General features: G+C 38.8%; 1 protein-coding gene across 1 annotated transcript in view; it reads right to left on the reverse strand.

The window, feature by feature from the left end:
• The window catches only part of iars1 (isoleucyl-tRNA synthetase 1), a 59818-nt gene that overhangs the window by 7796 nt on the left and 39030 nt on the right, over window positions 1-12992 (reverse strand). Inside the window, exons 23-28 of the mRNA XM_056396402.1 lie at window positions 12381-12502; window positions 9393-9495; window positions 9005-9088; window positions 5422-5596; window positions 2897-3009; window positions 623-718 (exon numbers count right to left, since the gene is read on the reverse strand). Of these exons, the coding sequence (XP_056252377.1) occupies window positions 623-718; window positions 2897-3009; window positions 5422-5596; window positions 9005-9088; window positions 9393-9495; window positions 12381-12502 (693 nt within the window). The remainder of the gene's footprint in view (window positions 1-622; window positions 719-2896; window positions 3010-5421; window positions 5597-9004; window positions 9089-9392; window positions 9496-12380; window positions 12503-12992) is intronic.

Raw genomic sequence — 12992 nt, forward strand, 5'->3', positions numbered from 1 at the left:
AAATGACTTAAACGATTCATTTTAATTTATTGTGGATTAATTTTCAGTTGCTCGACTAATTGACTAATCTTTATAAAAATATATTAAGGCATTGAGTGTGGTGAGTATACAGGCAGAATGTGGGTGTTAAAGGTTTAAGAAGACTTGCAACAAAAACAGTGTTGTTTACAGATGCCAAACAAGGAAAAACCTTGTCAAAAACTTTTTGTCCTTTCTGCTGGAGAGACAATATTTTGTTGTGTATTTCTTATTCTACATACATAGTGTCACGGATGTCTATCAGGAGTGGATGCGCAGGTTGCCATCAATCCTTAAGATACCACACAGAGACCAGCTAACACTGGTTTCTTTTTTTTTCCATCCCCCTGCTTTACTGTTATACATTGCTCACCATGCAAGCAACAGCCATGGAAAATATTTTATCTTCAAGTACAACTCAAGCATACGTCCTCAGTGGCATGTTTTGCACACCCTGGCACAGCCCTGATTACATATGTTGACAAACTGTTTCAGCTATGTCAGATTCTATTCATTACACACTGGATTGGAAAATTCAGTGGTGGTGTGTTAGGTGTCACTCATGTTTCCAGAGCTAGTAGTGCTCCTGAAATAATTGCCCCACCTTCTTGCGTAGTTTCTGAATGCGGTTAATGACCTCGCGGGCAACACCCTCATCCACCATGGACTGGTCTGGGGTGACATCCAACAGCACCAGCACCTGAAAGACAATACGAGAGAAGAGGAGAGTGTAAGATTAAAGATCAGACAATATGCCACTGAACAGCTGTAATGTTTCCGAAGACTGACATGGTCTTCCTCATATACATCCCTCTGTTTATTTACATTTGTCTTCACATTTGATAATGTAATCTACATATGCTGTAAAGAAAATTCTATATCAAATGTATAGTTTCCTGGCAATTAATTACTAAAATACTTAAATTTCAAATTAGATTTACTAATCTATCCATAATTTTGATTATTTTTTAAGATGTTCTTTTTTCAGCTTTTTGCCTTTACTGGAGAGTAGACAGTCTAATGTGAGAAAGGAAAGAAGAGAAAGAGGCGTAAAACATGCAACAAAGGTCCTCCAGCCGGGAAGTGAACTGAGGACGTTCTGGTTATGAATTACAAACTTTCACCATTAAGCCACCGGATACCCCAAGACTTTTATTTTTAAATAAGTTTCAAAATCCTGTTTCTTTTAAAAATGTTCCTGTTATTGTAACAAGCACAATGAAATCAACAAAGTTTAATTTACTCCAATGTGCAGTTGACACAATAGTATCAGAGTTAGGCAGTATTTTAAATGACATGAAGATATTATGGTAGTGTTCACCCTCCGATATCATGAGTTTACTGTGGCTGCTGAACCACCCACTCCTTCAGCTCAGTGGTACAAACTATTCATGTGAGAAAGCAGATTAAAAATCTAGAGATGACAAGAGCAACCTTAAAGAAATATATCTTATATGTCTTATACTGTTGTCTTAAGAGTTATAATGTGAAAACTGAAAAAGACAAGAAAACAAAAAAACCAACCAAGCAGCAATAATGACAATATTGTCGCCTGTGAGTCATTAAAGTGAAACGAGTGTCATATTGTGCAGGGCTGAGCTGCTGCCAGCCCTACCATGGGAAGTAGGAGGGAAAGAGATGACAGGGTGACAGAGAAAAGTACACAAAGGCAACAGAGAAACAGAATAAGAGGAGAGAAAGAACAGAGAGCCAGACAGATGGGAGCTGGAGAGTCAGTGCGAGCGAGCGAGAGTAACAGAGAATTAAAAAGCCAGCTCAGTAAACTGGTATTAAGGTGCAGCCGTGTGGCGTGTATACGGTTGGAGGAGCACTGATTAGAGAGGGCCTGTGGGAAACGTATAGATGCTGGATTCCACTTAGCCGTGAAATGATTTCATACATCACACTCACAGTAAAGGCACATAAATGCATTTACAGTATATGGCAGCTTAGTGCAGGAGCAGCAGCAGAGCAGCATTTATTTTTTCAGAATCAGTTATATTATACTCTGTAGCTCAATCTACACAACAACAGTAAGTAATGAAGCAGCAAAGAGAGAGAGAGAGGGAGAGAGAGAGGTGTGGGTATGTGTGTATGTGTGTATGTTTCTGTATGGTGTGTGTTGAAGTGACTAAAATTGCAGGTAAAATTGCAATAATTAATAATGAAGCGACTGCTTCCAGGTTAAACATATAGTTCAGCCTTTTGGGAAATTCACCTTTTCTGCTCAGAGTTAAATGAGAAGAATGATACCACCTTCATATCTCTACTCTAAATATGAAGCTACAGCTAGGAGATGATTAGCGTAGCTTAACATAAAGACTGAACTATTTCTTGGCTGGCTGCAGGAACTTACTCAAGTCTGGCAACCTCAAAATTATGACAAGAAGTTGCTGCTCTGGTACATAACCCCCTGCACAAACACAAAGTGCCTTTTTTACACTTTGGTTTTTGTTCAGACTAAACATGAGTTGATTTATGAGGTTCAGAAGGGATGGTTGGCAGATTTTGTTATCACTGGACATAGCTAGGCTAGCTGTTCCCTCTGCTTCCAGTCTTTATACTAAGCTAACTGGCTGCTGGCTATAGCTTCATATTATATACTGTACTATACTGTAATGAGAATGCTATCAATCCTCTGATCTAACTCTTAGCAAGAAAACAAATGAGCATCTTTCTAAAATATTCAACTATTGCTTTAATAAAAGAGGTGTTTTTTGTCTTTTAAAAAGGTGGCACTTAATTCATATTAAAAACAACAATTTATTTTTGATTCTTAGTTTCCCAAATGAGGCTTTTTTGTTCACTGTGGTGTTGAATGTGTTTAATTCATGTGTAATGGAAACACAACTGTGCTTAAATTTCGAGTGGAGCGTACCTGTGCGTCAGAATGCGCTTCATACTGTGCAGCTGAGTCTGAGCTCTGGTTGAAGGTGTACATCAACCTCAGGTCCTCCTCATGAAGCTCGTGGCCGTCCACCATGATGGATCCTTCAAATTATCCACAGCAATAAGACAACATTCATAACTGCAGTTATTGCCTGAACATAAAAAAAAAAACATATTGTGGCAGTATAAAATAAAATTCATTGTTTTTAATATAATAAATATGCAGTTAATAAACAATTCAACCGCCATTGGTGGATTCAGCACCATCAGCCCACATTTCTGAGCCACCTGTAAGTTATACAGTCTATACAAACTGCACCACGCGGCACAAAAAGATTCAAAGTAAAAACTGTTTATTTTCACAAATAATAAGGTTTTTCTTTTGTGGTTGGGATATTCTTGGTAACAGTCGTGTAGGACAAAATGATCTACCATGAAAAATACTCCAGTACAATGTCAGCTGGATGTCGAATGACATTCAGTATAATTAGGAAAATGTTTGCCGTCAAAGCAAGAAAATGTAATCACTTTCAAACTATTCATTTTAATAACAACAATTTGTACTAACTTCCAAAGCCTGAGAAAAAAATAATAATGAAACAATGCAGACTTGTCTCAAGCAGTTATATGTGAACTTGGGATTTAGTTGTAGTGATCAGCTGGTTGAGGTTTATACATAGGGATAACATACAAAGTGTAAGGTGACAACTAGAAAAGTAGAATATAAGTTTTCATTTTCAGTCATGTGAAAATCTACAAGATTCCTGAATTCTTGCAAACGGAGTCATTTATATTTGTACAAGACTTTCAGACCAGAAATGTAATTACAGAAATGGATCATTTGAGGGAGAATGAAAAGCCATGGCATCATGCTTACTGATGCCCATTATGATTAAATCAATGACGATAAAACTATTTAGCTCCCCACTATCCTACTAATTAAATATTGAATAAATTGCCAACTGATTGTGTCAAATTAGTCTATATGGTGAAGTTTGTCTCTTGGGAAGGATTCTAGAAAAGGTTTCAATTATACTCAATCGTATCAAATAAAGTGCTCTGACTTGCATGCAGACTGAGGCTTTGTTTTGAATTAGCTGGGGTCTGGACTGGTATTTGCCAGCATTTTAAGATTCCTTACATTGCAGTCTTCCTGGCCACATCCACATGAAAGCGGAGGTTTTAAACAATACAGCAAATTCCCCAGCGAGTCAGGTTTATATCTCTATTTTGCCAGTGGCAGCAATTACCCACGTCTGTGTTCTGACTAAAAACCATGACCGTGTTCTGTTCTCCTCTTCACTTCTCCTCACCCGGAGGCTGGGTGAAACAGTCATTCCAATCCCCTCTAATCCAAGATTTCAACAGTTTGATTTCCTGTGTCCCTCCCTGCTTCTCTGCTCTTCTCCACCTTCTCTCTGAACCTCTTTTCTTCTACCCCATCAAAATGATGGGATCAAAGTTATAGGTAAGGTATAATGAGTAATACAACCAATGTCCATCAACTCACAAATAATTCCTTGCCAAATTACCACCCTTCTAGTCTAACCTGGGACAAGGTTTTTGGAGGGATACTTCAGCGAGAAATTGCTCAAAAGGTTAAAAGTAGGCTCTCAACTGAATGTGAGCTGTTAGCATGGACAGATTATTTCACTCACTGACACTGCCTCACAGACAGCAGCTTCCACTAAGTGATCAATATCACTTACCAGATGTTCATTTTGTCCACCCTTTTCTATCCATTTCCCAAATTCCTCTAAATTTTGTAGACTAAAAACAAAGATAGGTGCTGAATTATACAGCTGAGCTGAGCATCTTAAAAATGGGTCTCGTAAACTCCAACATCACACCTCACCTTTCGACTCAATTTAATGAACTGTAACTTGGTGCCGCTGTACACAATTTCATCAGTGAGTTTTCCCTCTCCATCATTTTTCCACCATCCTCTGCCACATCTATCGCTTTCCTTCCATCGCTCATCCTTATTTTTTCCTTCCAATTGGCTAGACTTCAAACATCCAAGTGATTGGAAATGTTAAGTTCCCACAGCCCAGCTGACCTCCACTGCTTCCTTCCCCGGAGACTCGGGGAGCTCTCCTCGTCTTTCTATAATTGGAGAGACAAGATACCTTGCACTGCTTTGATCCGTACTCGAGCTCTGATTATAGTTTCAGACGGGTTAGCGTTTGAATTCTGGGGATAAACTGGCAGTCTGCAGGTTTAACTTCATACAATATGCAACAACGGTGCAAGTGTGTTCAAAATCCTATTGCTAACCAACTGCCCTTCACTAATTCATTGTTTGGTAAATAACATCACTGTCATTCTTTGTTATTTGTTGGAGAGAACAATTTTACCAATTTGGTAAATCATGAATACATTAAAAAATGGTGTAAATGCTGATGCTGGTAATGTGCCTTCACACTGCTGAAACATTTTTGTGATTTTGCTCCATCTGTCTGATTTTAGGATTTGGGTTCATAAATTTTGTGCCTGTTTTGCACACAGCCATACCTGTCTTCTGGAAGGCCTCTAGCTGTTCGCTGGTGAGCTCCTTGATAGAAGCAGTGACAGCTTTGAAGGCCCCCTTTAGTCTCTTGCCCAGCACCATGTGGTCTGGCTCGGCTCTCAGACGGATACCGTACTTGTCCTTGTCCGTTGACAGTGTCAACTGTCGCACATTAAGCTCCTGGAGGATGAAAAACAGACACACATTATGTCTTAGAAAAGGTAAAGTTAGTGTCTTGTAGTTTCCTGTGGAGAGGGTAAATATCTCTAAGTCTGGACAAAAACTTGAATTTAACATGTTACAAAAACTAAAAGAAAACAAATGTTTAAAGAATAAACAAAGCAAATAAAACTATAATGGGCAAAGATGACAAAAGAGAAACGAAAGTAGAAATAAAGCTGCTTTGATTTCAGTATAAATTCAAGTAGCCCCAGTGTTTTCATGTTATTCAGCTGAACTGTTGCATGCCCAAAAAAATGAAGTAAAGAAAGTTTTCCTGTTCTCCTGACAACAGACATTAAGTGCAAAGACTGCTTTTGATTAATTAACTTCAAAAGTTCATCATGCAACAAAAACCTTGTAAGTGATTGTGAGGTGGTCAAAATTCAGTTTTCAGTCATCTTTTTAAGAGCACTCCCCCGGTTTAGCATTGCAGTCCTACAATATTAAATCATATATTATAACAGGGAAAAGGGTACTGAAATGAAACTAAAACTAAAAAGCAAATTGAAAATTAAATTCCAACTTCAATACAGTTTAACATAAAAGTTTACTAAAGGTGTAATAAAAAAATACAAATTTTAATTGCCCCCATGTGGTAGAAAGGGCAAATCAAAAATCAATTCACTCACACACTCAAAGAGTAAGTCAGCCATGAAATCTACCAGTCAGTAAGCCAGCCGGTCTTTAAATTTCCAATCAGCCATTCCTCCTATTCACTCACTATATTTCTGCCTTTCAATCTAAATGGAGAGAGAAACCTGTGATCCAGTCTTATCCGGTGAAGCAACAGAGAGAAATGAAATTTGCGCATACCGACAGCCAGCCTGGCCTGCCATGCACGGCTTCTTTCAGTCAATCACACTGAAAAGTTGAGGCTTGTGAGTGAGACTGAGTTGGAGCATAGTTGACTTGCTGACAGAAAGCACAGATAAGCTACTGTAGTGGGATGAGTGATAAACTTAAGGGCAGTGTGGGGTTGAAAATAGCAGCTCAAACTTCTGTTTTGAGCTGAGCTGGGTTATAGAAAATAGGGCAGAATCAATGCAAAAGTCCACAAAAGGAACCTTTTTTCTAGTCATGAGGGAGTATTTGGCGTTTTGTGTGTGTGTGTGTGTGTGTGTGTGTGTGTGTGTGTGTGTGTGTGAGATTGTTTGTGTGTGAGTGTGTGATGACTTCATTACAATGAATCCAGGCCTCCATCAGCTCAAAGAGCAACTCATTGGCTATTCATCAGAGCAGCTTGAGCTCTTTGGAAACTCAGCAGATAGTGTACTCATCAACGAGCTCATCTGCCAAGCAAAGCTGACCAAAGCTAAAATTTGCATGACCATTGACCATCGACAGCCAGTCCCATATTGTGCCTCACCTCTTCCCACCCGAAAGTTACGAGAATTCATTAAATTCCTGTTTTTCCTCAAGAAATGGACAGTATAAATTTAATCATCACCATTCAAAATTTACACTTGCTTCGTGTGAAATGCTAAGCTGCTGTGTTTTCATGTTTTTGCAAGTTCAGACTGTGATGTGCACCGTCAGAAACTTCAGCACCGGCCACAAAAATGCCAATAATAGTACTAGTGCCAGTAGTATCCATTACTCCATGTATCTGAACAGGCAGTTCTGACAGGTCCTAAACTAAGCTAAATGATTTGTTACATCCTATAAAAGTCAAATGTAAAACTTTGTGCTGTAAAAGCCTCATCAAAAAAATGTAATTCACTCAGAGAGCAGGTCAGCCATGAATCATCTAGTCAGTGAGCCTGTGGATATTGACAATAACAGTAAAAATTTAAAGTTAAAAATTGACTATAAAATAATACTCACATAGAGGTTTGAAAAGGGCAGCAGCCCTGCGACAACAAAACTTGATGAATTATTGTTGGAACAATTGGTGCACGTTTAAGTCGTGGTATTTTTCACTGTAGAATTACAATAAAGGAATCTAAGTGAAAGTATCAGTAAAAAGGTGAATTCAGACTTAATTAACTAAGACAACATCACACACATTGTAAGAGAGCTTAGAGGTTCTTCCCTGCATTGCAGGGTCTTAACTGCTCTCAATTCTGATCAAATAAACTTTGTTTACTGGAGGGAAGCAAGAAGCCAGCAAGGTTAAATGTTTTCCCCACCAGAAATGAAACAGAGTGATAGATAAGAAGTGGCCAGAACTAAGATAAAGCTTGGAGGATGCAAGAGAAGGTTGCAACAAAAGTCCTCTTCCCATGTGAACCCTGATCCGTAAAGGTTCTGTCAATTTTCCTGGTAGGCATCATATGGGAACAAGAGATGGAATTCATTTTCCATCTAATACAGATCAGTATTTTCTCAGCTTGGGAATTGAGATAGACTGAAATAGATTCAGATGCAACACTCCTGCAAAGGTGACAATGTGTTTACTTAAGACAGTAGCAGCAATAGTGGAGCCATGGAACAGCATCAACATCTTTAGCTTTGTTAATGGAAAATCAAACCCACAGACAAACGGGTAATGTAAATTTAAAGGCTTCCTGCACTTAGAGGATATGAAAATTACTCTGGCTAATGTCTGAGCGGTCATTTTTTCCAACTCCCTTGAACAACACTTGAATGAACTCAACAGACTTTTGTAATCAATCTGCACTTTGTGCTGCACAGGCATACAGTGATAATGTCACTTTTGGAAAAACATTATATAATACACACTTAGGATTGCAGACGTCCACTGCTCATTGCAAAAATCTTTCCAGGTAAGAAATGCAATGTATGTCTGTATAGTGAAAAGCCTCTAGCTTGCTCTGGAAAATTGAACTCAGTAATTTTGTAAACCGCATGTGTGAAGTGTGAGAAGATGAAGAACTATAATGATACATATTACTGTCATTAATATAAACAAATAGACGTTGCGTTTGCACTCTCTATTTGATGAGGTGTTTGTGTGCGTTGTAACTGGAGTAGATCAAATGTGAAATCATTTTTCAAGGCATCTGCTCCACCCCCTTTTTTAGATTAACCAGAAACAGAAACTTCAGCTACAGCAGAAGACACAAAGAGCAGATGAAGATGTACTTCTTCTGATGTTCATCCCATCAACAGAGTCAACGTACAGTACTGGCTTCAACAAGGATCTAGTGGATGTTTCTCTCTACCTTAGAAATTGTATAGTATCGATCAAAGCACAGTAGATTTCATGACATAACATTTCATAAGAAAGATGTGAGAATGCTTCTCTTGCCTTGAAACAGAGCATGGTAAAATGACACTTTACCAAAGACAACATCAAGAATGAACAAAATGTATAATTATCACACAATATAAGCAAAGGTTATTCTTGGTAAAAAAATAAATATATAAATAATAAAATAAAAATATGAAAGACATTTTACTTACTTCCAGGATGTATTTCTGCAGGGACTGGATGTCTTTCAGAGCCTCTGGATCCTGGTGAATAACTACCACCTCCTTCAATGGGTACTGAAATACACATAATCAACATGACAACCATAAATACACCACACTAGACCTGGTGCACTTATATCACAGAACCACACACTTAAAGCCACAGAAAACCCAATTTGGAATTTGCAATTACATATTTTTTAGATTTTAATGTAATAATAATCTTTTATTGATAAGTTTAAAATCCTTAACTCAGTACACAAAATACATACATACATTTGAAAACAATATAATTTTAGATCTTGTTTCCTTTAGTTTTAATTGACTGAAACTTGAACACTGGAGTGTGTGAGTGAAGGGAGTGAAGTTGATGATTCACCTTGACGGGCAGGGTCTTCCTGTCTCGGATCACTCTGCCCAGCTCAATCACAGACTGCATCTGAGAGACAGCACTCTCAATGCGCTTGTCAATCAAAGTCTCCCTGGAAAACAGACACAAAAAATATTATGAGTTGTGTTACCATACCCACTACATCACAGCACTGACAATGAGTGAGGGAATGAGAGAATGAACAGATTGTGAGTGTCAAACAAAACTGTAATTAGCTGGGCTTTGGTAATTTAAGCTAATTGCAAGGGTGCTATATAACCTTGTCCCCTGCTTATATTAAGAACATTGTTCAAAACATCTAATCTTCTTGGGATAATTATTTGATATTCTGTGAAATTCTGAACAATTTCAGGGCACAGTTTGGGGACTCAGGTGCATTTTTACAGTGAGTCAGATCTCACCATCTTCTAGTTAATGGCGATGTAGAAATTCAAATGGGTGTTCTATTGAGGAAAATTAATAATAGTGTGTGACAAGGTTAGTACCACAAATCTAAACGAAGACAGAGTTCAGAACCATCAGTGCCAACTCTGGAACATCCACTAATAAGGTAAACTGAGACTTCCACCTCCGAATTCAAATTAGAGCTGCACAGCCACTGATAATCATGCATAATAGCGATATTAGCCCTAACTGTCTGCAGGAACCTAGACTCTGTGTGTGTGTGTGTGTGTGTGTGTGTGTGTGTGTGTGTGTGTGTGTGTGTGTGTGTGTGTAGTGTGTATAGTGTGTATAGTGTGTATGTACTTGTTCATTTATTCCTGCAGTGTGCTTCCCCTTGTGTGCATACAACATTGGAGTAAAATGACAGAGGAGAGGATGCCAGGGACAGCCAGTCATTTAATGAGCTGATTGAGAAGCAGCTGTTCCCACCGCCTGATTGGTGGCTGACCTTTGGGAGGAGGGTGAAGTAGTCCCATTCTACAACAGGAGGGACAAGCGGCTAATAAAGCAGCAGCGCTGAGTGCTGTCCAAGTGACAGAGGAGATTATATGAACCATTACACAAACTATTTTCCTTATGCTAAATCAAATGGATATTTAATCATGTCAGAACTTTTTTAGAGTTAAAGATGATGCAATTAAGTTTGGGCAATTAAAAATTCCCTCAAGGCATTAACAAAACCGATCAGCCACCAAGGCACATATTTTACTGCTGTAATTGAAGTGAAAGGGATGAAATGATCATATTTTGTGAGCAGCATCCATTTGCAGGGCTGACAATCAAGGCAAGCCCTGTGCAATTCTGTTTCAGTTATTCAAAGTCTCTGGAGACCTAGAAAGATATCAAAAGTTTTTACACTAAAAATACAAACAGTGTTTGGCTGATTTTTAGAGAAGATAATACTGAGGTTGAAGGAGGCTGTGCACAAGGATTTCTATGTCTTTCTCCATATCAGATGACCTGGTTGTTGGTTGGAACTGACTTTGTGCCAGTGTGGAAAATGCATCATCTCTGATTCACTTTTATCATGCAGAAACAAAGACCTGTGAACTGCATTTGACACACAAGCAGACGGAGAAAGTCTGCTCAACTCTGCTTCATCTAGAGAAAGCAATCGATCCAATAAAATAATACTTAAATGGTTATTGAAACCATCCGATTTTCTAAAGCACTCCTCTCATTTCAGTGTGATTTATGAAATAATTTTGTAAAGAAAAAAAAAAAAAAAAGAAAAAAATCACAGATGAAGCAGAAGCTGACGAACAGCAGGAATGAAGAGAAGAAATTATGTTAAGACACAAAGAGAACAGCTGCCTCTGAAGGCTGACATGGATCTAGAAACTGCTGTGGACACTCAAGCTTCAAAAGCTTCTGTTCCGAGGAGTTCAGAGTGTGATACGATTGGGGTGAAGTAAGGCCACACAGTCTGGCTGAACCTGATTAGGCTCTGGTTCAGCAGTGGATATCCTGTGAGAAAAAGGGGCTAATAAGGGGGGGGGCAAGAACAGCAGTTTTTAAACCAAATTACCCTTGTTTCATTCACTTAGTTAAAACCCTGTTTCAGTGAGCGTCTGCTCTGCTGAAGTGCACAGAGAAATGAAAATGAAAGCTATTATTAGTACTAAAACAGGGTTTCCTTCAAGAATTGGTCAGTGGCTGTGGTAAGTGTTGCCTATCCAACTCTTGGCAAAATGTGTGTCCGGCTTATGATTGATCAATTAACTTCAGCCTGGTGTCCAACCTGCAGTGTAGCAGTGAGTTTGTCCTGACTGAGCTGATCATTTATTAGATGATGATTTAAAGAGTCAATAAAGATCTGCCTCACTTCTTAAAAATGTTGCAGGAACACTGCAGGAATATATACATTTCTTTAAATATTGTGGCTGGCTCCTCAGAATATGGCAGTGGCCGTGGCCACATAGGCTCTTTGAATCTAATCATATCAGCTTTGAACAAAAGTGATGGCAAGTATATAGGCATACGTTGGTGTATAGCACCCTGGATAAATTTGTGTTTATCCCTATTTTGAACCCAAACGGTGATAGGTAATCATCACAACAGAGCATCTTGATGGTTTCCTTCTCAACATCCAAAATATGAAGATGTGTTTTTTTTTCCAGTCTTTTTTTAAACATGCTTTCAAATGGCTTTAGGATCGGTATCCTGAAGTCTCTGTCCAGAGTGTGGTCCCACTGAAGGGAAGCTGGACACCTGACCTGCTTCACAGAATCAGGCCACTACCACTGTCTATTTGTTTTTGTTTTGTGTTTGTGTTGTGCTTTTTTATGATCCTGCCCTGTCGGTGTTTCTGTACATTGTCTTATAAATCTGGAAAATAATATTGTTTAAAAACTGTATGGCGGTGACACATTCAGCATCACTTTTGCATCAGCCATTTTACTTATAAGGAGAGAGACAACTCTCAGGGCACTTTCACTGAGTTATTATAAGTTTTGGACCCAACATTAAAAGGTCCTCTGTAATTTTAGTGCCATGAAGCAGTCGTTGCTTTATTGAAGAGATTTTTCCAACCTGACTTGGGGCACCATGAGATAGTGGATGCTGCTAGTGTCCTTCTCATCGACAGAGGCGGGGTCGATGAGGTGACGCAGATTTTGGTACATCATCTCTGTAATGAAGGGTGTGAAGGGAGCCTGAGGTGAAAGAAGAAAGCAAGTAGACATGAGAGAAAATACAATAGAGGAAGATTATTCAAAACTCTGTACTGTAGTTAATTTACATTTTCTGACAAAGGTCTGAAAGTCAGAGGCAGCTATAAAATCAGCATACAAAACACATTTTTACTGTAGATTTTTTTTTTCCCCTCAAATGGTGTAAAAGTTCAAACAGAATTGTGCCAGAGTGAGGTTACTTCTAATGTGATTCTCTTCCATTTCAACCACGGGTAATTAATTTGTATAGCTCACAGCTGATCTGTATTGATCTGGGTTAGGCTAACTGCCTCTTAGCGTGCCTCCCGCCTCACATGCAAACATCTTCAATGTGTTATAAATAAAAACTCCTACTGCTCATGCATTATTCATAGCCCTGCCAGCACACACACACACACACACACACACACACACACACACACACACACACACACACACACACACACACACACACACACACACACACACACAC

This window comes from Seriola aureovittata, chromosome 2 (genome assembly GCF_021018895.1).
Source record: "Seriola aureovittata isolate HTS-2021-v1 ecotype China chromosome 2, ASM2101889v1, whole genome shotgun sequence".
Lineage (NCBI taxonomy): Eukaryota > Metazoa > Chordata > Actinopteri > Carangiformes > Carangidae > Seriola > Seriola aureovittata.